We start from the raw sequence: 27,547 nt of genomic DNA on the forward strand, positions 1-27,547 counted from the left end.
TCAGGGGGCGCCTGGGTAGTTCAGTCGGTTGAGCTTCTGACTTGGGCTCAGGTTATGATCTTGCGGTGAGTTCGAGCCCCACGTCAGGCTCTGTGCTGACAGCTCAGAGCCTGGAACCTGCTTCGGATTCTGTGTCCCTCTCTCTCTGCCCCTCCCTCACTCATGTTCTGTCTCTCTGTCTCAGAAATAAATAAATATTTGGGGATTTTAGGGAAGATAGCGGCTTAGGAGGACGCTGGGCTCACCGCGCATCCTGCTGATCACTTAGATTTCACCTACACCTGCCTAAATAACCCAGAAAACCACCAGAACACTAGCAGAATGGAGTCTCTGGAGCCAAGTGCAGACGAGAGGCCCGTGGAACAGGGTAGGAAGGGCGGAGAGGCGGTGCGCGCTGTATGGACTGGCGGGATGGAGCCGGGCAGAGGGGCGGCCCACAGGCCAAGCAGAGCCCCTGAGTCTGGACTGCAAAAGTGGATGGGCCAGATGGAGTGTGTTCCGACAGCAAGCGGGACTTAACATCTGGGAGGTCATACGTTAACAGCTCTGCTCAGAAAGCGGGAAGGCTGGAGAACAACGGGAGGGAGAGTTGCTGAGCCCCGGGATGACAGAGCTCAGTTTGGCGGGGAACAAAGGTGCTCGCCAGCGCCATCTCCCTCGCTCATCCCCCAGCCAAAATCCCAAAGGGAACCAGTTCCTGCCATAGAACTTCCTTGCACCGCGCAAACACCCAAAGCTGTGCTTCTGCAGAGCCACCCCTCCGGCAGTGGGTCTGACTCCCTCCCGCTGCCACAGGGCCCCTCCTGAAGTGGATCACCGAAGGAGAAGCAAGCTAAGCCTGCCCCTCCTGCCCCTGTGCACCTTGCCTACTCACCCCAGCTAATACACCAGATCACTAACACCATAAGGATGGCAGTGTGCAAGTAGCCCAGACGGGCCACGCCACCCCACAGTGAATCCCGCCCCTAGGAGAGGGGAAGAGAAGGCACACACCAGTCTGACTGTGGCCCCAGTGGTGGGCTGGGGGCAAACATCAGGTCTGACTGTGGTCCCACCCACCAAATCCAGTTATACACCACAGCACAGGAGAAGTGCCCTGCAGGTCCGCCCCACTCCAGGGACTATCCAAAATGACCAAACGGAAGAATTACCTTCAAACGAATCTCCAGAAAATAGCAACAGCTAATGAACTGATCAAAAAGGATTTAAATAATATAACAGAAAGTGAATTTAGAATAATAGTCATAAAATTAATCGCTGGGCTTGAAAACAGTATAGAGGACAGCAGAGAATCTCTTGCTACAGAGATCAAGGGACTAAGGAATAGTTAGGAGGAGATGAAAAATGCTATAAACGAGCTGCAAAATAAAATGGAAACGACCACGGCTCGGATTGAAGAGGCAGAGGAGAGAATAGGTGAACTACAAGAAAAAATTATGGAAAAAGAGGAAGCTGAGAAAAAGAGAGATAAAGAAATTCAGGAGTATGAGGGGAAAATTAGAAAACTAAGTGATGCACTAAAAAGAAATAATACACGCATAATTGGTATCGCAGAGGAGGAAGAGACAGGGAAAGGTGCTGAAGGGGTACTTGAAGAAATAATAGCTGAGAACTTCCCTGATCTGGGAAGGAAAAAGGCATTGAAATCCAAGAGGCACAGAGAACTCCCTTCAGACGTAACTTGAATCGATCTTCTGCATGACATATCATAGTGAAACTGGCAAAATACAAAGATAAAGAGAAAATTCTGAAAGCAGCAAGGGATAAACGTGCCCTAACATATACAGGGAGACCTATAAGACTCGTGACCAATCTCTCTTCTGAAACTTGGCAGGCCAGAAAGGATTGGCAGATCTTCAATGTGATGAACAGAAAAAATATGCAGCCGAGAATCCTTTATCCAGCAAGTCTATCATTTAGAATAGAAGGAGAGATAAAGGTCTTCCCAAACAAACAAAGACTGAACGAATTCGTCACCACTAAACCAGCCCTACAAGAGATCCTAAGGGGGATCCTGTGAGACAAAGTACCAGAGACATCGCTACAAGCATAAAACATACAGACATCACAATGCCTCTAAACCTGTCTATTACTATAATAACACTGAATGTAAATGGACTAAATGCGCCAACCAAAAGACATAGGGTATCAGAATGGATAAAAAAACAAGACCCATCTATTTGCTGTCTACAAGAGACATTTTAGACCTGAGGACACCTTCAGATTGAGAGTGAGGGGATGGAGAACTATTTATCATGCTACTGGAAGCCAAAAGAAAGCTGGAGTAGCCATACTTATATCAGACAAACTAGACTTTAAATTAAAGGCTGTAACAAGAGATGAAGAAGGGCATTATATAATAATTGCAGGGTCTATCCATCAGGAAGAACTAACAATTATAAATGTCTATGCGCCGAATACGGGAGCCCCCAAATATATAAAACAATTACTCATAAACATAAGCAACCTTATTGATAAGAATGTGGTAACTGCTGGGGACTTGGAACACTCCACTTACAGAAATGGATAGATCATCTAGACACACGGTCAATAAAGAAACAAGGGCCCTGAATGATACATTGGATCAGATGGACCTGACACATATATTTAAACTCTGCATCCCAAAGCAACAGAATATACTTTCTTCTCGAGTGCATACAATTCATAAGTATACAAGAATTGAAATTATACTATGCATACTTTCAGACCACAATGCTATGAAGCTTGAAATCAACCACAGGAAAAAGTCTGGAAAAACTCCAAAAGCATGCAGGTTAAAGAACACCCTACTAAAGAATGAGTGGGTCAACCAGGCAATTAGAGAAGACATTAAAAAATATATGCAAACAAATGAAAATGAAAATACAACAATCCAAATGCTTTGGGATGCAGCAAAGGCAGTCCAGAGAGGAAAATACATTGGAATCCAGGCCTATCGCAAGAAACAAGAAAAATCCCAAATACAAAATCTAACAGCACACCTAAAGGAAATAGAAACAGAGCAGCAAAGGCAGCCTAAACCCAGCAGAAGAAGAGAAATAATAAAGATCAGAGCAGAAATAAACAATATAGAATCTAAAAAACTGTAGAGCACATCAACAAAACCAACAGTTGGTTTTTTGAAAAAATAAACAAAATTGACAAACCTTTAGCCATGCTTCTCAAAAAGAAAAGGGAGATGACCTAAATAGATAAAATCATGAATGAAAATTGAATTATTACAACCAATCCCTCAGAAATACAAGCAATTATCAGGGAATACTAGGAAAAATTATATGTCAACAAACTGGGCAACCTGGAAGAAATGGACAAATTCCTAAACACCCACACACTTCCCAAACTCAATCAGGAGGAAATAGAAAGCTTGAACAGACCCATAACCAGCGAAGAAATTGAATCGGTTATCAAAAATCTCCCAACAAATAAGAGTCCAGGACCAGATGGCTTCCCAGGGGAGTTCTACCAGACGTTGAATGCAGAGATAATACCTATCCTTCTCAAGCTGTTCCAAGAAATAGAAAGGGAAGCAAAACTTCCAGACTCATTCTATGAAGCCAGTATTACTTTGATTCCTAAACCAGACAGAGACCCAGTAAAAAAAGAGAACTACAGGCCAAAATCCCTGATGAATATGGATGCAAAATTCTCCATAAGATACTAGCAAATCGAATTCAACAGCATATAAAAAGAATTATTCACCATGATCAAGTGGGATTCATTCCTGGGATGCAGGGTTGGTTCAACATTTGCAAATCAATCAACGTGATACATCACATTAATAAAAGAAAAGATAAGAACCATATGATCCTGTCAATCGATGCAGAAAGGCCTTGACAAAATTCAGCACCCTTTCTTAATAAAAACCCTTGAGAAAGTCGGGATAGAAGGACATACTTAAACATCATAAAAGCCAATTATGAAAAGCCCACAGCTAACATCATCCTCAATGGGGAAAAACTGAGAGCTTTTTCCCTGAGATCAGGAACACGACAGGGATGCCCACTCTCACCGCTGTTGTTTAACATAGTGTTGGAAGTGCTAGCATCAGCAATAAGATAACAAAAGGAAATCAAAGCATCAAAATTGGCAAAGATGAAGTCAAGCTTTCACTTTTTGCAGATGACATGATACTATACATGGAAAACCTGATAGACTCCACCAAAACTCTGCTAGAACTGATACATGAGTTCAGCAAAGTTGCAGGATACAAAATCAATGTACAGAAGTCAGTTGCATCCTTATACACTAACAATGAAGCAACAGAAAGACAAACAAAGAAACTGATCCCATTCACAATTGCACCAAGAAGCATAAAATACCTAGGAATAAACCTAACCAAAGATGTAACAGATCTGTATGCTGAAAACTATAGAAAGCTTATGAAGGTAATTGAAGAAGATATAAAGAAATGGAAAAACATTCTGTGCTCATGGGTTGGAAGAATAAATAATGTTAAAATGTCAATACTACTCAAAGCTATCTACACATTCAATGCAATCCCAATCAAAATTGCACCAGCATTCTTCTCAAAACTAGAACAAGCAATCCTAAAATTCATATGGAACCACAAAAGGCCCTGAATAGCCAATGTAATTTTGAAGAAGAAGACCAAAGCAGGAGGCATCACAATCCCAGACTTTAGCCTCTACTACAAAGCTGTCATCAGCAAAACAGCATGGTATGGGCACAAAAACAGACACATAGACCAATGGAATAGAATAGAAACCCCAGAACTAGACCCACAAACGTATGGCCAACTCATCTTTGACAAAGCAGGAAAGAACATCCAATGGAAAAAAGACAGTCTCTTTAACAAATGGTGCTGGGAGAACTGTACAGCAACATGCAGAAGGGTGAAACTAGACCACTTTCTCACACCATTCACAAAAATAAACTCAAAATGGATGAAGCACCTGAATGTGAGACAGGAAACCATCAAAACCCTAGAGGAGAAAGCAGGAAAAGACCTCTCTGACCTCAGCCGTAGCAATCTCTTACTCGACACATCCCCAAAGGCAAGGCAATTAAAAGCAAAAATGAACTATTGGGACCTCATGAAGATAAAAAGCTTCTGCACTGCAAAGGAAACAATCAACAAAACTCAAAGGCAACCAACGGAATGGGAAAAGATATTTGCAAATGACATATCGGACAAAGGGCTAGTATCCAAAATCTATAAAGAGCTCACCAAACTCCACACCCAAAAAACAAATAACCCAGTGAAGAAATGGGCAGAAAACATGAATAGACATTTCTCTAAATAAGACATCCGGATGGCCAAGAGGCACATGAAAAGATGCTCAACGTCGCTCCTCATCAGGGAAATACAAATCAAAACCACACTCAGATATCGCCTCACGCCAGTCAGAGTGGCCAAAATGAACAAATCAGGAGACTATAGATGCTGGAGAGGATGTGGAGAAATGGGAACCCTCTTGCACTGTTGGTGGGAATGCAAACTGGTGCAGCCACTCTGGAAAACAGTGTGGAGGTTCCTCAGAAAATTAAAAATAGACCTACCCTATGACCCAGCAGTAGCACTGCTAGGAATTTACCCAAGGGATACAGGAGTACTGATGTATAGGGGCACTTGTACCCCAATGTTTATAGCAGCACTCTCAACAATAGCCAAATTATGGAAAGAGGCTACATGTCCATCAACTGATGAACGGATAAAGAAATTGTGGTTTATTGGGGCGCCTGGGTGGCGCAGTAGGTTAAGCGTCTGACTTCAGCCAGGTCACGATCTCGCCGTCCGGGAGTTCGCGCGCCGCGTCAGGCTCTGGGCTGATGGCTCAGAGCCTGGAGTCTGTTTTCGATTCTGTGTCTCCCTCTCTCTCTGCCCCTCCCCCGTTCATGCTCTGTCTCTCTCCGTCCCAAAAATAAATAAACGTTGAAAAAAAAAATTAAAAAAAAAAAAAGGAAAAAAAAAAGAAATTGTGGTTTATATACACAATGGAGTACTACGTGGCAATGAGAAAGAACGAAATATGGCCCTTTGTAGCAACGTGGATGGAACTGGAGAGTGTGATGCTAAGTGAAATAAGCCATACAGAGAAAGACAGATACCATATGTTTTCACTCTTATGTGGATCCTGAGAAACTTAACAGAAACCATGGAGGAGGGGAGGGGAAAAAAAAAGAGGTTAGAGTGGGAGAGAGCCAAAACATAAGAGACTCTTAAAAACTGAGAACAAACTGAGGGTTGATGGGGGGTGGAAGGGAGGGGAGGGTGGGTGATGGGTATTGAGGAGGGCACCTTTTGGGATGAGCACTGGGTGTTGTATGGAAACCAATTTGACAATAAATTTCATATATTGAAAAAAAAAGAAAGAAAGAAATATTTAAAAAAAATTAAGGGGCGCCTGGGTGGCGCAGTCGGTTAAGCGTCCGACTTCAGCCAGGTCACGATCTCGCGGTCCGTGAGTTCGAGCCCCGTGTCGGGCTCTGGGCTGATTGCTCAGAGCCTGGAGGCTGTTTCCGATTCTGTGTCTCCCTCTCTCTCTGCCCCTCCCCCCTTCATGCTCTGTCTCTCTCTGTCCCAAAAATAAATAAACGTTGAAAAAAAAAATTAAAAAAAAAAGAAACTGTCAGTTACCAGAAGTAGAAGGGGTTGGAGGCCAAGCAAATAGGTGAAGGGGATTAAGAGGAATAAACACTGGTTACCAAATAAATAGGTAATGAAGGTATAATACACAGTATAGAGAATACATTCAATAATATTACAATAACTTTGTGTGATTACAGATGGTAACTAGACTTATGGGGATCATTTTGTCATGTATAAAAATACTGAATCCCTATGATGTAAACCTGAAAATAATATGACACTGTATGTCAACTCTACTTCCATATTAACAATATGTAAACTATGACCATTACTTCAAAGAGCTCACTGTAGAGTTCCAAATAAAAGGACAAAGGAAATAGAAGTTTTGGGGTGATATACAAAAAACTAGGGAAATTATACTATACTATTACGAAGAAATCAATATCCATGAAGATTATGTTTGAAGAATATTAACATATCAATATCCAAAGAATAATCAAAGGGAAAGAGACCATATATTTTTTTCAGGAAAACTGAAGAGCCACAGCACCGCAGGGATCCTTTGACCATGATGGCTATGCGGTCACCCAAGATGTCAGCTTCATCCATGTAGTGGGTGGTCAATAAGATGGTATGATCCTCTTTATACTGCTGAAGGACATCCCAGGTGGCCCTCCTTGAGAGTGGGTCCATTCCAGATGTTGGCTCATCAAGTATCACAACCTAAAGACCAGAAGAACAATTCCATAACCATTAAATACTATGTACTAGTGTCACTAGGGTCTTACCAGTTATGGGGTTTATTCTGGTTTTGCTTTTTCAGTCACTTGTCCAATTAAGCTAAGATAACAAGTTTAGACTAAAACTGAATTACGAATGCTAGGATAATTCCAAACCTGAGACAGTTTGGTTACAAGGTTGACAATATGAATTCCATATGGGATTTCATATGTAAAGTTCTTTAACAGTCTTAGATCTATATCAGCTCTCAGGTTTCTGTTGGCTGATTTTTTTAGACCAGCTTCAGTGTGGATCCATTTTTTGTTTATGTGTGTTTTTTGTCATTGTTGTTGTTGTTTTTACCTGGGAGCCCCCTATAAGTGCTATGATCACAGAGAGTCTGCGCTTCATTCCTCCACTCAGTGAAAATGAAAATGCATTATGCTTATTTAGCAGGTTAAAAGTAGACAACATATGATCAATTTCCACAAGACGTGTCTTTCGAGGTATTCCTTTTACCTAGAAAGAGAAGCGAGACTTTACATGGTACTTCCAACTTTATCCTTAGAAACACCTTACACAAGCTGTTCTCTTATATCATCTGTATAGTGTCTTTTTCCCTTTGTCTGACTTTATGTTTAAAGGAGAATTCATCAAAAATAAGTTTTTGAACTTTCTAAGAATAAGGATATGGATAATTGGTAATGTGCCTGAAGTACACCAATAGAATGGGAAAAGGGAACATATTTTTGGCTTACCAAACAATAAAAATAAAGGTGTTCTGAGACGGTCAAGTAATCAAACAACAAGTTCTGTTGGGGACACAAGCCCAAGCTTTTCCTGATTTGGACCATCTGTTTTGAGGTGTCATATCCGTTAACATAGGCCTTTCCACTGGTAGCAGGATAGAGACCTAGGATCAAGTAGAAGACATAACAAAACCTTAGCTTTCATGAGGGACATAACAAACTGTTCTTTAATACCTTAAATTTGAAATCTACATATGGAGATTGGAAGATGGCGGCACAGGACGACACTGGGCTCACCGAGTCCTGCTGATCGCTTAGACTGCTTAGACCATATCTGCCTAAATAACCCAGAAAAGCATCAGAAGACTAGCAGAATGGATTCTCTGGAGCCAAGCATAGATAAGAGAGGTCCACAGAAGAGGGTAGGAAGGGCGGAGAGGCAGTGCATGCTACCTGGACTGGCGGGAGGGAGCCGGGGTGGTGGAGGGGCAGCCCTCCTGGCAAGGCAGAGCCCCTGAAGTCTGGCTTGCATAAGCAGAGGGGTCGGACTGCGTGAGTTCTGACAGCCAGTGGGACTTAACATCTGGACTATTGTAAGTCAACAGCTCTGCTCTCAGAGAGCGGGGAGGGCGAGAGGGCACTGGGAGGGAGAGTTGCTGAGCCCCAGAAGAAAAAGCTCAGCTCAGCGGGGAACAAAGGCAATGGCCAGTGCCATATTCCTTTCCCATTCCCCAGCCAAAATCCCAAAGGGAACCAGTTCCCATCACCGAACTTGCTTGCATCGTGCAAACAACCAATGCTGTGCTTCTGTGGCTCCATCCCTCAAATGGGTCAGCCTCCCTCCCAGTGCTGCAGGGCCCATCCCGCAGGAGACCACCAATGGCAAACCAAGCTAAGCCTTCCCCTCCCACCCCTGTGCATCTTGCGGGCCACCCCTGCTAATACGCCAGATCCCATCAAAGCAGCACCACAAGCCTGGCGGTGTGCAAGTAGCCCAGACAGGGGCCACACCACTACACAGTGAGTCCCACCCCTCAGAGAGGGGAAGATAAGGTACACATCAGTCTGACTGTGGCCTCAGTGGTGGGCTGGTGACAGACATCAGGTCTGACTGTGGCCCCGCCCACCAACACAAGTTACTCCAGACAGCACAGGGAAAGTGCCCTGCAGGTCCGTGCCACCCAGGACTATCCAAAATGATGAACGGAAGAACTCTCCTCAAAAGAAACTCCAGGAAGTAGTGACAGGTAACGAACTGATCAAAAACGATTTAAGCAATATAATGGAACAAGAATTTAGAATAATAGTCATAAAATTAATTGCTGGGCTTGAAAAAAGTATAGAGGACACCAGAGAATCTATTGCTACAGGGATCAAGGAACTAAGAAATATTCAGGAGGAGCTAAAAAATGCTATAAATGAGGTGCAAAATAAAATGGAGGCAACCACAGCTCAGAGTGAAGAGGCAGAGGAGAGAATAGGTGAATTAGAAGATAAAATTATGGAAAAAGAGGAAGCTGAGAAAAAGAGAGATAAAAAAAATCCAGGAGTAGGAGGGCAGAATTAGAGAACTAAGTGATGCAATCAAATGCAATGACATATGCATAATTGGGATTCCAGGGGAGGAAGAGAGAGGAAAAGGTGATGAAGGTGTACTTGAAGAAATCATAGCTGAGAACGTCCCTGATCTGGGGAAGGAAAAAGGCATTGAAATCCCAGAGGCACAGAGAACTCCCTTCAGACGTAACTTGGACCAATCTTCTGCACGACATATCATAGTGAAACTGGCAAAATACAAGGACAAAGAGAAAATTCTGAAAGCAGGTAGGGAGAAACAGGCCCTATAATATAAAGGGAGACCGATAAGAATAGTGACAGACCTATCTACTGAAACGTGGCAGGCCAGAAAGGAATGGCAGGAAATCTTCAATGTGATGAACAGGAAAAATATGCAGCCAAGAATCCTTTACCCAGCAAGTCTGTCGTTTAGAATAGAAGGAGACATAAAGGTCTTCCCAAACAAACAAAAACTGAAGGAACTCATCATCGCTAAACCAGCCCTACAGGAGATCCTAAGGGGGATTCTGTGAGTGAAATGTTGCAAGGACCACAAAGTACCAGAGACATCGCTAGAAGCATGAAACCTGCAGACATCACAATGACTCTAAACCCATATCTTTCAGTAATAACACTGAATGTAAATGGACTAAATGCCCCAACCAAAAGACATAGGGTATCAGAATGGATAAAAAAAAAACAAGACCCATCTATTTGCTGTCTACAAGAGACTCATTTTAGACCTGAGGACACCTTCAGATTGAAAGTGTGGGGATGGAGAATCATCTATAATGCTACTGGGAGTCAAAAGAGCTGGAGTAGCCATACTTACACCAGACAAACTAGACTTTAAATTAAAGGCTGTAACAAGAGATGAAGAAGGGCATTATATAATAATTACACAGTCTATCCATCAGGAAGAGCTAACAATTATAAATGTCTTTGCACCGAATACGGGAGCCCCCAAATATATAAAACAATTCATCACAAACACAAACAACATTATTGATAAAAATGTGGTAATTGCAGGGGACTTTAATATTCCACTTAGAGCAAGAGACAGATCATCTAGACACAGGATCAATAAAGACACAAGAGCCCTGAATGATACATTGGATCAGACGGACTTGACACATATATTTAGAACTCTGCATCCCAAAGCAACAGAATATACTTTCTTCTCGAGTGCACATGGGACATTATCCAAGATAGATCACATACTGGGTCACAAAACAGCACTTCATAAGTATAAAAGACTTGACATTTTACTATGCACACTTTCAGACCACAATGCTATGCAACTTGAAGTCAACCACAGGAAAAAGTCTGGAAAACCTCCAAAAGCATGCAGGTTAAAGAACACTCTACTAAAGAATGAGTGGGTCAACCAGGAAATTAGAGAAGACATTAAAAAATATATGCAAACAAATGAAAATGAAAATACAACAATCCAAATGCTTTGGGATGCAGCGAAGGCAGTCCTGAGAGGAAAATACGTTGCAATCCAGGCCTATCTCAAGAAACAAGAAAAATCCCAAATACAAAATCTAAAGCACACCTAAAGGAAATAGAAGCAGAACAGCAAAGATACCCCAAACCCAGCACAAGAAGAGAAATAATAAAGATCAGAGCAGAAATAGAGAATATAGAATCTAAAAAAAACCTGTAGAGCAAATCAATGAAACCAAGAGTTGGTTTTTTGAAAAAATAAACAAAATTGATAAACCTCTAGTCTGGCTTCTCAAAAAGAAAAGGGAGATGACCCAAATAGATAATATCATGAATGAAAATGGAATTATTACAACCAATCCCTCAGAGATACAAGCAATCATCAGGGAATACTAGGAAAAATTATATGCCAACAAACTGGACAACCTGGAAGAAATGGACAAATTCCTAAGCACCCACACACTTCCAAAACTCAAACAGGAAGAAATACAAAACTTGAACAGACCCACAACCAGCGAAGAAATTGAATCAGTCATCAAAAATCTCCCAACAAAAAAGAGTACAGGACAAGATGGCTTACCAGGGGAATTCTACCAGACATCTAGCAGAGATAATACCTATCCTTTTCAAGTTTTTCCAAAAAATAGAAAAGGAGGGAAAACTTCCAGACTCATTCTATGAAGCCAGCATTTACTTTGATTCCTAAACCAGACAGACCTAGCAAGAAAAGAGAACTACAGGCCAATATCCCTGATGATTCTGGATGCAAAAATTCTCAATAAGACACTAGCAAATCATATTCAACAACATATAAAAAGAATTATTCACCATGATCAAGTGGGATTCACTCTTGGGATGCAGGGCTCATTCAATGTGATACATCACATCAATAAAAGAAAAGAACCATATGATCCTGTCAATCAATGCAGAAAACGCATTTGAAAATTCAGCACCCTTTCTTAATAAAAACCCTCGAGAAAGTCAGGATAGAAGGAACATACTTAAACATCATAAAATCCATTTATGAAAAGCCCACAGCTAATATCATCCTCAATGGGGAAACACTGAGAGCTTTCCCCCTGAGATGAGGAACACGACAGGGATGTCTACTCTCACTGCTGTTGTTTAACATAATGTTGGAAGTGCTAGCATCAGCAATCAGACAACAAAAGGAAATCAAAGGCATCAAAATTGGCAAAGATGATGTCAAGCTTTCACTTTTTGAAGATGACATGATATTATATGTGGAAAACCTGATAGACTCCACCAAAAGTCTACTAGAACTGATACATGAATTCAGCAAAGTAGCAGGATACAAAATCAAAGTACAGAATTCAGTTGCATTTTTTTCCAATATATGAAATTTATTGTCAGATTGGTTTCCATACAACACCCAGTGCTCATCCCAAAAGGTGCCCTCCTCAATACCCATCACCCACCCTCCCCTCCCTTCCACCCCCCATCAACCCTCAGTTTGTTCTCAGTTTTTAAGAGTCTCTTATGCTTTGGCTCTCTCCCACTCTAACCTCTTTTTTTTTCTTTCCCTCCTCCATGGGTTTCTGTTAAGTTTCTCAGGATCCACATAAGAGTGAAACCATATGGTATCTGTCTTTCTCTGTATGGCTTATTTCACTTAGCACCACACTCTCCAGTTCCATCCACGTTGCTACAAAGGGCCATATTTCGTTCTTTCTCATTGCCACGTAGTACTCCATTGTGTATATAAACCACAATTTCTTTATCCATTCATCAGTTGATGGACATGTAGGCTCTTTCCATAATTTGGCTATTGTTGAGAGTGCTGCTATCAACATTGGGGTACAAGTGCCCCTATGCATCAGTACTCCTGTATCCCTGGGGTAAATTCCTAGCAGTGCTATTGCTGGGTCATAGGGTAGGTCTATTTTTAATTTTCTGAGGAACCTCCACACTGTTTTCCAGAGTGGCTGCACCAATTTGCACTCCCACCAACAGTGCTAGAGGGTTCCCATTTCTCCACATCCTCTCCAGCATCTATAGTCTCCTGATTTGTTCATTTTGGCCACTCTGACTGGCGTGAGGTGATATCTGAGTGTGGTTTTGATTTGTATTTCCCTGATAAGGAGTGACATTGAGCATCTTTTCATGTGCCTGTTGGCCATCTGGATGTCTTATTTAGAGAAATGTCTATTCATGTTTTCTGCCCATTTCTTCACTGGGTTATTTGTTTTTGGGGTGTGGAGTTTGGTGAGCTCTTTATAGATTTTGGATACCAGCCCTCTGTCCAATATGTCATTTGCAAATATCTTTTCCCATTCCGTTGGTTGCCTTTTAGTTTTGTTGGTTGTTTCCTTTGCTGTGCAGAAGCCTTTTATCTTCATAAGGTCCCAGTAATTCATTTTTGCTTTTAATTGCCTTGCCTTTGGGGATGTGTCGAGTAAGAGATTGCTACGGCTGAGGTCAGAGAGGTCTTTTCCTGCTTTCTCCTCTAGGGTTTTGATGGTTTCCTGTCTCACATTCAAGTGCTTCATTTCATCCATTTTGAGTTTATTTTTGTGAATGGTGTGAGAAAGTGGTCTAGTTTCAACCTTCTGCATGTTGCTGTCCAGTTCTCCCAGCACCATTTGTTAAAGAGACTGTCTTTTTTCCATTGGATGTTCTTTCCTGCTTTGTCAAAGATGAGTTGGCCATACGTTTGTGGGTCTAGTTCTGGGGTTTCTATTCTATTCCATTGGTCTATGTTTCTGTTTTTGTGCCCATACCATGCTGTCTTGATGATGACAGCTTTGTAGTAGAGGCTAATGTCTGGGATTGTGATGCCTCCTGCTTTGGTCTTCTTGAAAATTACTTTGGCTATTTGGGGCCTTTTGTGGTTTCATATGAATTTTAGGATTGCTTGTTCTAGTTTCGAGAAGAATGCTGGTGCAATTTGGATTGGGATTGCATTGAATGTGTAGATAGCTTTGGGTAGTATTTACATTTTGACAATATTTGTTCTTCCAATCCATGAGCAGGGAATGTCTTTCCATTTCTTTATATCTTCTTCAATTACCTTCATAAGCTTTCTATAGTTTTCAGCATACAGATCTTTTACATGTTTGCTTAGGTTTATCCCTAGGTATTTTATGCTTCTTGGTGCAATTGTGAATGGGATCAGTTCCTTTATTTGTCTTTCTGTTGCTTCATTATTAGTGTATGAGAATGCAACTGATTTCTGTCCATTGATTTTGTATCCTGCAACTTTGCTGAATTCATGTATCAGTTCTAGCAGACTTTTGGTGGAGTCTATCGGGTTTTCCATGTATAGTATCATGTCATTTGCAAAAAGTGAAAGCTTGACTTCATCTTTGCCAATTTTGATGCTTTGATTTCCTTTTGTTGTCTGATTGCTGATGCTAGAACTTCCAACATTATGTTAAACAACAGCGGTGAGAGTGGGCATCCCTGTCGTGTTCCTGATCTCAGGGAAAAAGCTCTCAGTTTTTCCCCGTTGAGGATGATGTTAGCTGTGGGCTTTTCATAATTGGCTTTCTTGATCTTTAACTATGTTCCTTCTATCCCGACTTTCTCAAGGGTTTTTATTAAGAAAGTGTGCTGAATTTTGTCAAGGCCTTTCTGCATCGATTGACAGGATCATATGGTTCTTATCTTTTCTTTTATTAATGTGATGTATCACGTTGATTGATTTGCAAATGTTGAACCAGCCCTGCATCCCAGGAATGAATCCCACTTGATCATGGTGAATAATTCTTTTTATATGCTGTTGAATTCGATTTGCTAGTATCTTATGGAGAATTTTGCATCCATATTCATCAGGGATATTGGCCTGTAGTTCTCTTTTTTTACTGGGTCTCTGTCTGGTTTAGGAATCAAAGTAATACTGGCTTCATAGAATGAGTCTGGAAGTTTTGCTTCCCTTTCTATTTCTTGGAACAGCTTGAGAAGGATAGGTATTATCTCTGCTTTAAATGTCTGGTAGAACTGCCCTGGGAAGCCATCTGGTCCTGGGCTCTTATTTGTTGGGAGATTTTTGATAACCGATTCAATTTCTTCACTGGTTATGGGTCTGTTCAAGCTTTCTATTTCCTCCTGATTGAGTTTGGGAAGTGTGTGGGTGTTTAGGAATTTGTCCATTTCTTCCAGGTTGTCCAATTTTTTGTCATATAATTTTTCATAGTATTCCTTGATAATTGCTTGTATCTATGAGGGATTGGTTGCAATAATTCCATTTTCATTCATCATTTTATCTATTTGGGTCATCTCCCTTTTCTTTTTGAGAAGCCTGGCTAGAGGTTTGTCAATTTTGTTTATTTTTTCAAAAAACCGGGGCGCCTGGCTGGCGCAGTCAGTTAAGCGTCCGACTTCAGCCAGGTCACGATCTCGCGGTCCGTGAGTTCGAGCCCCGCGTCAGGCTCTGGGCTGATGGCTCAGAGCCTGGAGCCTGTTTCTGATTCTGTGTCTCCCTCTCTCTCTGCCCCTCCCCCGTTCATGCTCTGTCTCTCTCTATTCCAAAAATAAATAAACGTTGAAAAAAAAATTAAAAAAAAAACCAAAACCAACTGTTGGTTTTGTTGATGTGCTCTACATTTTTTCAGATTCTATATTGTTTATTTCTGCTCTGATCTTTATTATTTCTCTTCTTCTGCTGGGTTTAGGCTGCCTTTGCTGCTCTGTTTCTATTTCCTTTAGGTGTGCTGTTAGATTTTGTATTTGGGATTTTTCTTGTTTCTTGAGATAGGCCTGGATTCCAATGTATTTTCCTCTCAGGACTGCCTTTGCTGCATCCCAAAGCATTTGGATTGTTGTATTTTCATTTTCGTTTGTTTCCATATATTTTTAAATTTCTTCTCTAATTGCCTGGTTGACCCACTCATTCTTTAGTAGGGTGTTCTTTAACCTGCATGCTTTTGGAGTTTTTCCAGACTTTTTCCTGTGGTTGATTTCAAGCTTCATCGCATTGTGGTCTGAAAGTATGCATGGTATAAAATCAATTCTTGTAAACTTATGAAGTGCTGTTTTGTGACCCAGTATATGATCTATCTTGGAGAATGTCCCATATGCACTCGAGAAGAAAGTATATTCTGTTGCTTTGGGATGCAGAGTTCTAAATATATCTGTCAAGTCTATCTGATCCAATGTGTCATTCAGGGCTCTTGTGTCTTTATTGACCGTGTGTCTAGATGTTCTATCTATTTCTGTAAGTGGAGTGTTAAAGTCCCCTGCAGTTACCACATTCTTATCAATAAGGTTGCTTATGTTTATGAGTAACTGTTTTATATATTTGGGGACTCCCGTATTTGGCGCATAGACATTTATAATTGTTACCTCTTCCTGATGGATAGACCCTGTAATTATTATATAATGCCCTTCTTCATCTCTTGTTACAGCCTTTAATTTAAAGTCTAGTTTGTCTGGTGTAAGTATGGCTACTCCAGCTCTTTTGACTTCCAGTAGCATTATAGATGATTCTCCATCCCCACACTTTCAATCTGAAGGTGTCCTCAGGTCTAAAATGAGTCTCTTGTAGACAGCAAATAGATGGGTCTTGTTTTTTTATCCATCCTGATACCCTAAGTCTTTTGGCGGTGCATTTAGTCCATTTACATTCAGTGTTATTATAGAAAGAGACGGGTTTAGAGTCATTGTGATGTCTGTATGTTTTATGCTTGTAGCGATGTCTCTGGTACTTTGTCTCACAGGATCCCCCTTAGGATCTCTTGTAGGGCTGGTTTAGTGGTGACAAATTCCTTCAGTTTTTGTTTGTTTGGGAAGACCTTTATCTCTTCTTCTATTCTAAATGACAGAGTTGCTGGATAAGGATTCCCAGCTACAAATTTTTTCTGTTCAACACATTGAAGATCTCGTGCCAATCCTTTCTGGCCTGCCAAGTTTCAAAAGAGAGATTGGTCACGAGTCTTATAGGTCTCCCTGTATATGTTAGGGCACGTTTATCCCTTGTTGCTTTCAGAATTTTCTCTTTATCCTTGTATTTTGCCAGTTTCACTATGATATGTCATGCAGAAGATCGATTCAAGTTACGTCTGAAGGGAGTTCTCTGTGCCTCTTGGATTTCAGTGCCTTTTTCCTTCCCCAGTTCAGGGAAGTTCTCAGCTATTATTTCTTCTAGTATACCTTCAGCTCCTTTCCCTCTCTCTTCCTCCTCTGGGATACCAATTATGCGTATATTATTTCTTTTTAGTGTATCACTTAGTTCTCTAATTTTCCCCTCATACTCCTGGATTTTTTTATCTCTCTTTTTCTCAGTTTCCTCTTTTTCCATAATTTTATCTTCTAGTTCACCTATTCTCTCCTCTGCCTCTTCAGTCCGAGCTGTGGTCATTTCCATTTTATTTTGTATCTCGTTTAAAGCGTTTTTCAGCTCCTCCTGACTGTTCCTTAGTCCCTTGACCTCTGTAGCAAGAGATTCTCTGCTGTCCTCTATACTGTTTTCAAGCCCAGTGATTAATTTTATGACTATTATTCTAAATTCACTTTCTGTTATATTATTTAAATCCTTTTTGATCAGTTCATAAGCTGTTGTTATTTCCTGGAGATTCTTTGGAGGGGAATTCTTCCGTTTGGTCATTTTGGGTAGTCCCTGGAGTGGTGCGGACCTGCAGGGCACTTCCTCTGTGCTGTGGTGTATAACTGGAGTTGGTGGGCGGGGCCGCAGTCAGACCTGATGTCTGCCCCCAGCCCACTGCTGGGGCTACAGTCAGACTGGTGTGTGCCTTCTCTTCCCCTCTCCTAGGGGGTGGGATTCACTGTGGGGTCGTGTGGCCCATCTGGGCTACTTGCACACTGCCAGGCTTGTGGTGCTAGGGATCTGGCGTATTAGCTGGGGTGCATAGGCAAGGTGCATGGGGGCAGGAGGGGCAGGCTTAGCTCGCTTCTCCTTAGGTGATCCACTTCAGGAGGGGCCCCTCTTCCATGGGCCTCTCATCTGCGCTTGGCTCCGGAGACTCCATTCTGCTAGTCTTCTGGTGGTTTTCTGGGTTATTTAGGCAGGTGTAGGTGGAATCTAAGTGATCAGCAGGATGCGCGGTGAGTCCAGCATCCTCCTACGCCGCCATCTTCTGCCGGTCTCTCTCCAGCACTTTCTGTATATCATCCATTGCCTTCTGGCCTCCACTATTTCTAAAATTTTTTATAGCTTATTTATTTATTTTGAGATAGACATAGCATGAGCAGTGCAGAGGCAAAGAGAGAGGGGGAGAGAGAGAATCCCAAGCAGGCTCTGCTCTGCCAGCACAGAACCCAAGGTGGACCTTGAACTCATGAAACATGAGATCATGACCTGAGCCAAAACCAAGGGTCAGACACTTAACTGAGTCATCCAGGTCCCCTGGACTCCACTCTTTCTTTTTTTTTCTTTTATTTTTTTAAATTTACATCCAAATTAGTGTATAGTGCAACAATGATTTCAGGAGTAGATTCCTTAATGCCCCTTACCCATGTAGCCCATTCCCCCTCCCACATCCCCTCCAGTAACCCTCTGTTTGTTCTCCATATTTGTGAGTCTCTTATGCTTTGTTCCCCTCCCTGTTTTTATATTATTTTTCTTTCCCTTCCCTTCTGTTCATCTGTTTTGTCTCTTAAAGTCCTCATATGAGTAAAATCATATGATATTTGTCTTTCTCTGACTGACTAATTTCACTTAGCATAGTACCGTCCAGTTCCATCCATGTAGTTGCAAATGGCAAGATTTCATTCTTTTTGATTGCTGAGCAATACTCCATTGTATATATATACCACATCTTCTTTATCCATTCATCCACCAATGGACATTTGGGCTCTTTCCATACTTTGGTTATTGTTGATAGTGCTGCTATAAACATTGGGGTACATTTGCCCTTATGCATCAGCACACCTGTATCCCATGGGTAAACACCTAGTAGTGAAATGGCTGGGTTGTAGGGTAGTTCTATTTTTAATTTTTTGAGGAAACTCTATACCGTTTTCCAGAGTAGCTGCAACAGCTTGCACTCCACCAACAATGCAAAAGAGATCCTCTTTCTCTGCATCCTCACCAACCTCTGTTGTTGCCTGGGTTGCTAATGTTAGCCATTCTGACAGGTGTGAGGTGGTATCTCATGGTGTTTTTGATTTGTATTTCCCTGATGATGAGTGATGTTGAGAATTTTTTCATGTATCGGTTGGCCATCTGGATGTCTTTTTTGCAGAAGTGTCTATTCATGTTTTTTGCCCATTTCGTCACTGGATTACTTGTGTTTTGCGTATTGAGTTTGATAAGTTCTTTATAGATTTTGGATACTAACCCTTTATCTGATATGTCGTTTGCAAATATCTTCTCCCATTCTGTTGGTTGCCTTTTGGTTTTGCTGATTGTTTCCTTTGCTGTGCAGAAGCTTTTCATTTTCATGAGGTCCTAGTAGTTCATTTTTGTTTTTTTTCCATTGCCTCCAGAGACGTGTTGAGTAAGAAGTTGCTGTGGCCAAGATCAAAGAGGTTTTTGCCTGCTTTCTCCTCGAAGATTTTGATGCCTTCCTGTCTTACATTTAGGTCTTTCATGCATGTTGAGTTTATTTTTGTGTCTGGTGTAAGAAAGTGGTCCAGGTTCACTCTTCTGCATATCGTTGTCCAGTTTTCCCTGCACCACTTGCTGAAGAGACTGTCTTCATTATTTGTAATGAGAACTCAGCTTCTAGTCCTATTGGGGCACCACTTAATGTGACGAATAACTTTTGGCTTGCTGTTTTCAAGATACTCTCTTTCATAATTTTTAGTATAATATTTATGGGTGATTATCTCTTCTCATTCATGCTATTTGAAGTTTGTGGAAATTCTGAGATGTGTAGATTAATGTTTTCAGCAAATTTGGCAAGTTTTAATCCATTATTTTGTAGACTACTTTTTAGCTTTGTTCTCTTTCTCCTCTCCTACATTCTATTACATGTATTCTGGTGCATTTAAAGATATCACAACTTGATTCTTACAGCTTTATACTAGAGGCTAAAGTCTGGGATTGTGATGCCTCCTGATTTGGCATTCTTCAATATTACTTTGGCTGTTCAGGGTCTTTTGTGGTTCCATAAAAAGTGTAGGAGTGCTTGTCAAGACAGCATGGTATTGGCACAAAAAGAGACCCATAGACCAATGGAATAGAATAGAGACTCCAGAATTGGACCCACAAAAGTATGGCCAACTCATCTTTGACAAAGCAGGAAAGAATATCCAATGGAAAAAAGACAGTCTCTTTAACAAATGGTGCAGGGAGAACTGGACAGCAGCATGCAGAAGAATGAAACTAGACCACTTTCTTACACCATTCAGAAAAACAAACTCAAAATGGATGAAGCACCTGAATGTGAGACAGGAAACCATCAAAACCCTAGAGGAGAAAGCAGGAAAAAAAGCTCTCTGACCTCAGCTGCAGCAATTTCTTACTTGACACATCCCCAAAGGCAAGGGAATTAAAAGCAAAAATGAACTATTGGGACCTCATTGGGATAAAACCTTCTGCAATGCAAAGGACACAACCAACAAAACTAAAAGGCAACCAACCGAATGGGAAAAGATATTTGCAAATGACATATCGGACAAAGGGCTAGTATCCAAAATCTATAAAGAACTCACCGAACTTCACACCCCAAAAACAAATAATCCAGTGAAGAAATGGGCAGAAAACATGAATAGACACTTCTCTAAAGAAGACCTCCAGATGGCCAGCAGACACATGAAAAGATGTTCAATGTCACTCCTCATTAGGGAAATACAAACCAAAACCACACTCAGATACCACTTCATGCCAGTCAGAGTGGCTAAAATGAACAAATCAGGAGACTATAGATGGTGGAGAGGATGTGGAGAAATGGGAACCCTCTTGCACTGTTGGTGGGAATGCAAACTGGTATAGCCACTCTGGAAAACACTGTGGAGGTTCCTCAAAAAAAAAACAAAAAACAAAAAACAAAAAGATCTACCCTATGACCCAGCAATAGCAGTGCTAGGAATTTACCCAAGGGATACAGGAGTGCTGATGCATAGGGGCACTTGTACCCCAATGTTTATAGCAGCACTTTCAACAATAGCCAAATTATGGAAAGAGCCTAAATGTCCATCAACTGATGAATGGATAAAGAGGTTGTGGTTTATATATACAATGGAATGCTACTTGGCAATGAGAAAGAATGAAATATGGCCTTTTGTAGCAATGTGGGTGAAACTGGACAGTGTTATGCTAAGTGAAATAAGTCATACAGAAAAAGACAGATACCATATGTTTTCACTCTTATGTGGATCCTGAGAAACTTAACAGAAGACCATGGGGGAGGAGAAGGAAAAAAAGTTAGAGAGGGAGGGAGGCAAACCTAAAGAGACTCCTAAAAACTGAGAATAAACTGAGGGTTGATGGTGGGTGGGAGGGAGGGGAAAGTGGGTGATGGGTATCAAGGAGGGCACCTGTTAGGATGAGCACTGGGTGTTGTATGGAAACCAATTTGAGAACACATTTCATAATAAAAAAAAAAGATAAAGATATCAAAACTTCCTATGAAACTGTTAATTTTACTCAATTCTTTTTGCTTTGTTTTATTCACATTTTATAATCTCCACCAATCTTTCTTCAAGTTCACTGGTTCTCTCTTGTGACAATTGATTAAATCTACTATTAAGCCCTTTTAATGAATTCTTCACTTTTGTTATTATACTTTTCAACTCCAGAATTCCCAACTGGCTCTTCTTTTCATAATTTCTACCTTTTTACTGATATTTTCTATTTGATCTTGTTTTCATACATTCCATTATTTCTTTAAAAAATTTTTTTAATGTTTATTTCTGAGACAGAGAGAGACAGAGCATGAGTGGGGGAGGGGCAGAAAGAGAGGGCGACACAAAATCAGGCTCCAGGCTCTGAGCTGTCAGCACAGAGCCCGACGTGAGGCTCGAACTCACAGACCGCAAGATCATGACCTGAGCCGAAGCCGGACTCTCAACTGACTGAGCCACCCAGGCGCCCCTACATTCCATTATTTCTTAAATCATGGTTTCCTTTAGTTTTTGAACATTTTTTTTTTACAATGGTTACATTGTAAAATATTTGTAAAACCTGATATCTGGTATCTCTCACATGGAATTATTTACAACTTAAAAGAAAGTGAATTACTGAACAATTTTATGTATCATTGAACTGACTAAATTGTAAACATCAAAGGGATACACAAAAGTCTTGCAAGTTTGATCTACAGTGTCTATGACACTCTGAAGAGACCTACCTGAGAGAATAGACAGAATAGTGGATTTTCCTGCTCCATTGTGTCCTAGAAGAACAGTAATCTGCCCCATATATAAATTCAAAGACAAGTCTTTTACAGCTATTTTGGTAGTATTTTGCATTCTGAATTCCTGTTGGGGAAAATACACAAATATTGACTTCATCTATCACTATCACTTTGAAAGAACAAACACTCAAATCAACTATTTATACAAGAAACCATACCACATAATCAATCTTGTAAGGAAAAAGAAATAAAAATTTAAGAAGGATGAAATTGTGATTGGAACAAATTAATTGATGCCATAACACGAGTTGTAAAATTTCACAGTAAATATATAAACATCCCTCAGTAATATCCATTCATGCTTTGATTCAATTAACATCTTAAAGCTGGTAATGCCATTATCTTCTTAAGTTCATGCATTTGTCCTGGTTTGGACAACTGCCAACAGAAAACCTGGATGAAACATCTAAAACAGATATTTTATAGGCATCTCAAATTTCTTCTTTTGTGTAGGTTAGCAGTGCTTCTGCTTAAGATGCAAAAATATGGAAAGAGCATCACTCTCACTCTAGATAACAAGAAACTAAATAATCTAAAAAAATCTTAAGTTTTCTTGAACTCATCAGAGGAGTGATATTTCCAGGCAACCAATCAGCCTTAAATTTAAGAAAAGATAGACGCCTTCAAGGAGAGATGATATACAAACATCTGCTTGTCTGGAGAAAACACAGGCACTATGAAGCTAGTAAAAAGGATTCTGGTCAATTTTTGATGAAAATAAAGTAAAAACACTTGAAGAAACAATATCTAAATTAAAAAGTTGGGATTCAAGCCCATTTCATTCAGACTTCAAACATCTATTCCTTCCAATATAACTAACAGATGGTGAATAAAGCAAAACATCTTGTGTAACAACAAAAAAAAGGCTATTTCTCTTTTATTCCAAATGGCAGTAAAAGTTTTTTCCCTAGGTGTCCTCCTTAATACCCATCACCCATTTAGCCCACCCCCCATTCACCTCCCTCCATCAACCCTCAGTTTGTTCTCTATCCTTAAGAGTCTCTTATTGCTTGCTTCCCTCTCTCTTTTACCCCTTGCCATATGTTCATCTGATGTTTCCTAGATTCCACATGAGTGAAATTATATGCTTTTTGTCTTTCTCTGACATATTTTTCTTAGCATAATACACTCTAGCTCCACCCACATTGTTCCAAATATCAAGGTTTAATTCTTTTTGATGGCCGAGTAATATTCCAGTGTATGTGTGTTTGTGTGTGTGTGTACACACACACCACATCTTCTTTATCCATTCATCAGTTGATGGACATTTGGGTTCTTTCTATAGTTTGGTTATTACTGTTAATGCTGCTATAAACACCAGGGTGCATATACCCCTTGAAATCTGTATTTTTGTATCTTTTTCTTTTATTTTTTTAATGTTTATTTATTTTTGAGAGAGAGACAGAGTGTGAGCTGGGGGAGGGGCAGAGAGAGGAAGACACAGAATCTGAAGGAGGGTCCGGCTCTGAGCCGTCCACACAGAGCCCGACGTGGGGATCGAACCCATGAATCACGAGATCATGACCTGAGCCGAAGTTGGACACCTAACCGACTAAGCCACCCAGGCACCCCTGTGTCTTTTTCAAACTTCAACCAAGCCAACCTCAAATTCTCCCTCAATGTCTTCAATATCCATAAATCTCTCCAACAACCACCCATTGTTCAAGGCACAAAACCAACAGCTACATTAGTGTCCTCCTTTTCCTTCAATTTCACAAGCAACCATTAAGCAAATCTTTTCAGCTCTAACCCCAAATACAGTAAAACATTGGTTTGTGAGTAACTTGTTCTGTGAATGTTCTGCAAGATGAGAAAATATTTCTAATAAATTTTAACTTGATAAATGAGAGATGTCTTGTAATACAAATAGTACATGATGCCAAACATCACATGATCACAACTGACCAATGGTTCTTTTCTCTCTCTCTCTCTCGCTTTCTTTCTCTCTGTGGTATTGTGAGTGATCATCTCCTATGCTCACATGCTCGATCTCAGGCCACAGTGTTTGGCAGAAGTCAGTGATTTTTTTCAGAATGTTGGAAGGTGCCCATAATGGGCACTAGTGTATTTTTTGTCACTTCAAAGCATGTATGGACAGTGCTTTGCTTTTTCATACAAGAGTAAGCTTAGGGATGCTTTGCCTCATTCTAGGTCAGGCTGCCTGAAGACATAGACACTTTTTTTCTGCTGCCTTACTGCCAGTTACATTAAATACAGTATTTGACAAGAATTTATTAATACTGTATTGTAGTCAACATCTGTGCAAGCATATACAATGGGCCCCGTGCAGAAAAGGGTTGAAAAGAAAGGCAGCGAGAAGGAGATGATTATGGTGGAAGTTAAGAATGAAATCGAGAAGTACAAACGAGGTATGCAAGTGGCTGAAAGTGCAAGATTTTATAAGAAGTCTCTGTCTCTATTCTGTCTATAGAGGAGGAGGAGGACAAAAAGGTGGAGAAATTCCTCACTTCAAGTGAGATTAGGGGGATGTGTAAAATGTGGGAAACACTGCAAAATTTTGTAGAAAATCATCACCCGAATAAGGATGTAGCAGTGTGAAGGATGAATATGTTTAATGACAATGCAAAATCACCTTTACATGAAATCCTGAAAAGAAGGCAAAACCAAGTGTCATTGGATAGGGTCCTTGTTAAAGTTGCACAAAAAGAAAAAGATTCCATTGAGCCAATAGATGGCAGTGATTCCATTAGTGATAGTAAAAATCGTCCTACACAATAACCCTCCACTCTCTTGTCTTCCTCACACCAGCATGAAGGTTTTCAAAGGTAAGTGCAGCTTAATTTATTTTTCTGTATATTTTGTATTTTCCTTATTATTTTGTATTATATTACAGTATTGTAATCATTGTTATATGTGTATTTTTGGGTTGTGGAACGAATCATCTGAGTTTCCATTATTTAAGGGGAAATTCGCTTTGACATACAAGTGCTTTGGATTACAAGCATGTTTCCAAAATGAATTATACTTGCAAATGAATTTACTGTATGTTCTGAATCTCTACACTTCTATCTCCATATGATTTCACTCATATGTGGAATTTAAGGAACAAATGAATACAGGGAGGAAAAAGAGGAGCAAACCAAGAATCAGACTCTTAAGTATAGAGAACTGATGATTACAGGAGGGGAGGTAGGTGGGGCGATAGGTTAAATAGGTGATGGGTATTAAGGAGGGCACTTGTGATGAGCACCGGGTGTTGTATGTAAGTGATGAGTCACTAAATTCTATACCTGAAACCAATATTACGCTGTAAGTTAACTAACTGGAACTTAAACAAAAACTTGGAGAAAAAAATAATAAAGGCCTATAATTATTGTCCAACCTTTTAAAAATGGAATCCAAGTTTTATTGTGGCCTTCAAGGTCCCCTACATGATTTGTATTATGACTATATTGCCAAATTCATTTCATGTCATTTGCTTTCTTCACTCCAACTTTTTTTTTTCAATATATGAAATTTATTGTCAAATTGGTTTCCATACAACACCCAGTGCTCATCCCAAAAGGTGCCCTCCTCAATACCCATCACCCACCCTCCCCTCCCTTCCACCCCCCCATCAACCCTCAGTTTGTTCTCAGTTTTTAAGAGTCTCTTATGTTTTGGCTCTCTCCCGCTCTAACCTCTTTTTTTTTTCCCCCTCCCCTCCTCCATGGTTTCTGTTAAGTTTCTCAGGATCCACATAAGAGTGAAAACATATGGTATCTGTCTTTCTCTGTATGGCTTATTTCACTTAGCATCACACTCTCCAGTTCCATCCACGTTGCTACAAAGGGCCATATTTCGTTCTTTCTCATTGCCATGTAGTACTCCATTGTGTATATAAACCACAATTTCTTTATCCATTCATCAGTTGATGGACATTTAAGCTCTTTCCATAATTTGGCTATTGTTGAGAGTGCTGCTATCAACATTGGGGTACAAGTGCCCCTATGCATCAGTACTCCTGTATCCCTGGGGTAAATTCCTAGCAGTGCTATTGCTGGGTCATAGGGTAGGTTTATTTTTAATTTTCTGAGGAACCTCCACACTGCTTTCCAGAGTGGCTGCACCAATTTGCATTCCCACCAACAGTGCAAGAGGGTTCCCGTTTCTCCACATCCTCTCCAGCATCTATAGTCTCCTGGTTTGTTCATTTTGGCCACTCTGACTGGCGTGAGGTGATATCTGAGTGTGCTTTTGATTTGTATTTCTCTGATAAGGAGCGACGTTGAGCATCTTTTCATGTGCCTGTTGGCCATCCAGATGTCTTCTTTAGAGAAGTGTCTATTCATGTTTTCTGCCCATTTCTTCACTGGGTTATTTGTTTTTTGGGTGTGGAGTTTGGTGAGCTCTTTATAGATTTTGGATACTAGCCCTTTATCTGATATGTCATTTGCAAATATCTTTTCCCATTCCGTTGGTTGCCTTTTAGTTTTGTTGGTTGTTTCCTTTGCTGTGCAGAAGCTTTTTATCTTCATAAGGTCCCAGTAATTCATTTTTGCTTTTAATTGCCTTGCCTTTGGGGATGTGTCGAGTAAGAGATTGCTACGGCTGAGGTCAGAGAGGTCTTTTCCTACTTTCTCCTCTAGGGTTTTGATGGTTTCCTGTCTCACATTCAGGTCCTTAATCCATTTTGAGTTTATTTTTTTGAATGGTGTGAGAAAGTCTTCACTCCAACTTTAATTTCATCTGTGTTCCTCAACAAATGAAGATCTTTTCCATCTCAGGGCTTTGAATTTTCTGTCTGTTTGAATTATCTGTACCTAGTTGTTGTTTGTTTGTTTGTTTGTTTTTTAACTATCTACCCCATTCTCATCATTTTGATCTCAGCTTTAATGTCACTGTTACAAGCTGGGTTCCCAGGAAGCACTCTTGATTGGAAGATTAGAATGTGGGAAGTTTATTAAAGATCAACACCTGTAGAAGAAAAGGCTGGAAAGAAACTGGGCAGAGGATGAATACAAAATACAGTTCAGCAACTCTAAGGCCTCAGAGAAGCTGTTAGGCTAGAATGGCTAAAGTTTTCCCAACTTGAGAGATAGGGTCTTCATGCCCTCTCATGGAATAGTCATTGGATTTAGGTTTCTCCAAGGCAAGGAACAAGAGCTTAGGTGAGGGTAGCTCTCCATTGCCAAAGATATTCCAAACAAGGTGACACTGAGCTGTCAGCTAAAGCTGTCATCTTTTTCACACTCTTTTCCACAGTTGGGAAAAAAAGTCTTTCATTCCAGAGAGCGGCATCT

At 40.6% G+C, this 27,547-nt stretch overlaps 1 protein-coding gene across 6 annotated transcripts in view; it reads right to left on the minus strand.

Moving 5' to 3' along the window:
- LOC112853127 (phospholipid-transporting ATPase ABCA3-like) overlaps nt 1–27,547 on the minus strand; it is a 182,119-nt gene that overhangs the window by 73,059 nt on the left and 81,513 nt on the right. For all 6 annotated transcript variants that reach the window (XM_086692808.1, XM_086692810.1, XM_086692811.1 and 3 more), the window contains 4 exons: nt 22,239–22,368; nt 8,029–8,183; nt 7,634–7,789; nt 7,063–7,273 (listed from right to left, as the gene is read on the minus strand). In XM_086692808.1, the coding sequence (XP_086548934.1) occupies nt 7,063–7,273; nt 7,634–7,789; nt 8,029–8,183; nt 22,239–22,368 (652 nt within the window). The remainder of the gene's footprint in view (nt 1–7,062; nt 7,274–7,633; nt 7,790–8,028; nt 8,184–22,238; nt 22,369–27,547) is intronic.

The sequence above is a fragment of the Puma concolor genome, chromosome E3 (assembly GCF_028749965.1).
Source record: "Puma concolor isolate L17-30 chromosome E3, mPumCon1.1.hap2, whole genome shotgun sequence".
NCBI classification, from domain to species: Eukaryota; Metazoa; Chordata; class Mammalia; order Carnivora; family Felidae; genus Puma; species Puma concolor.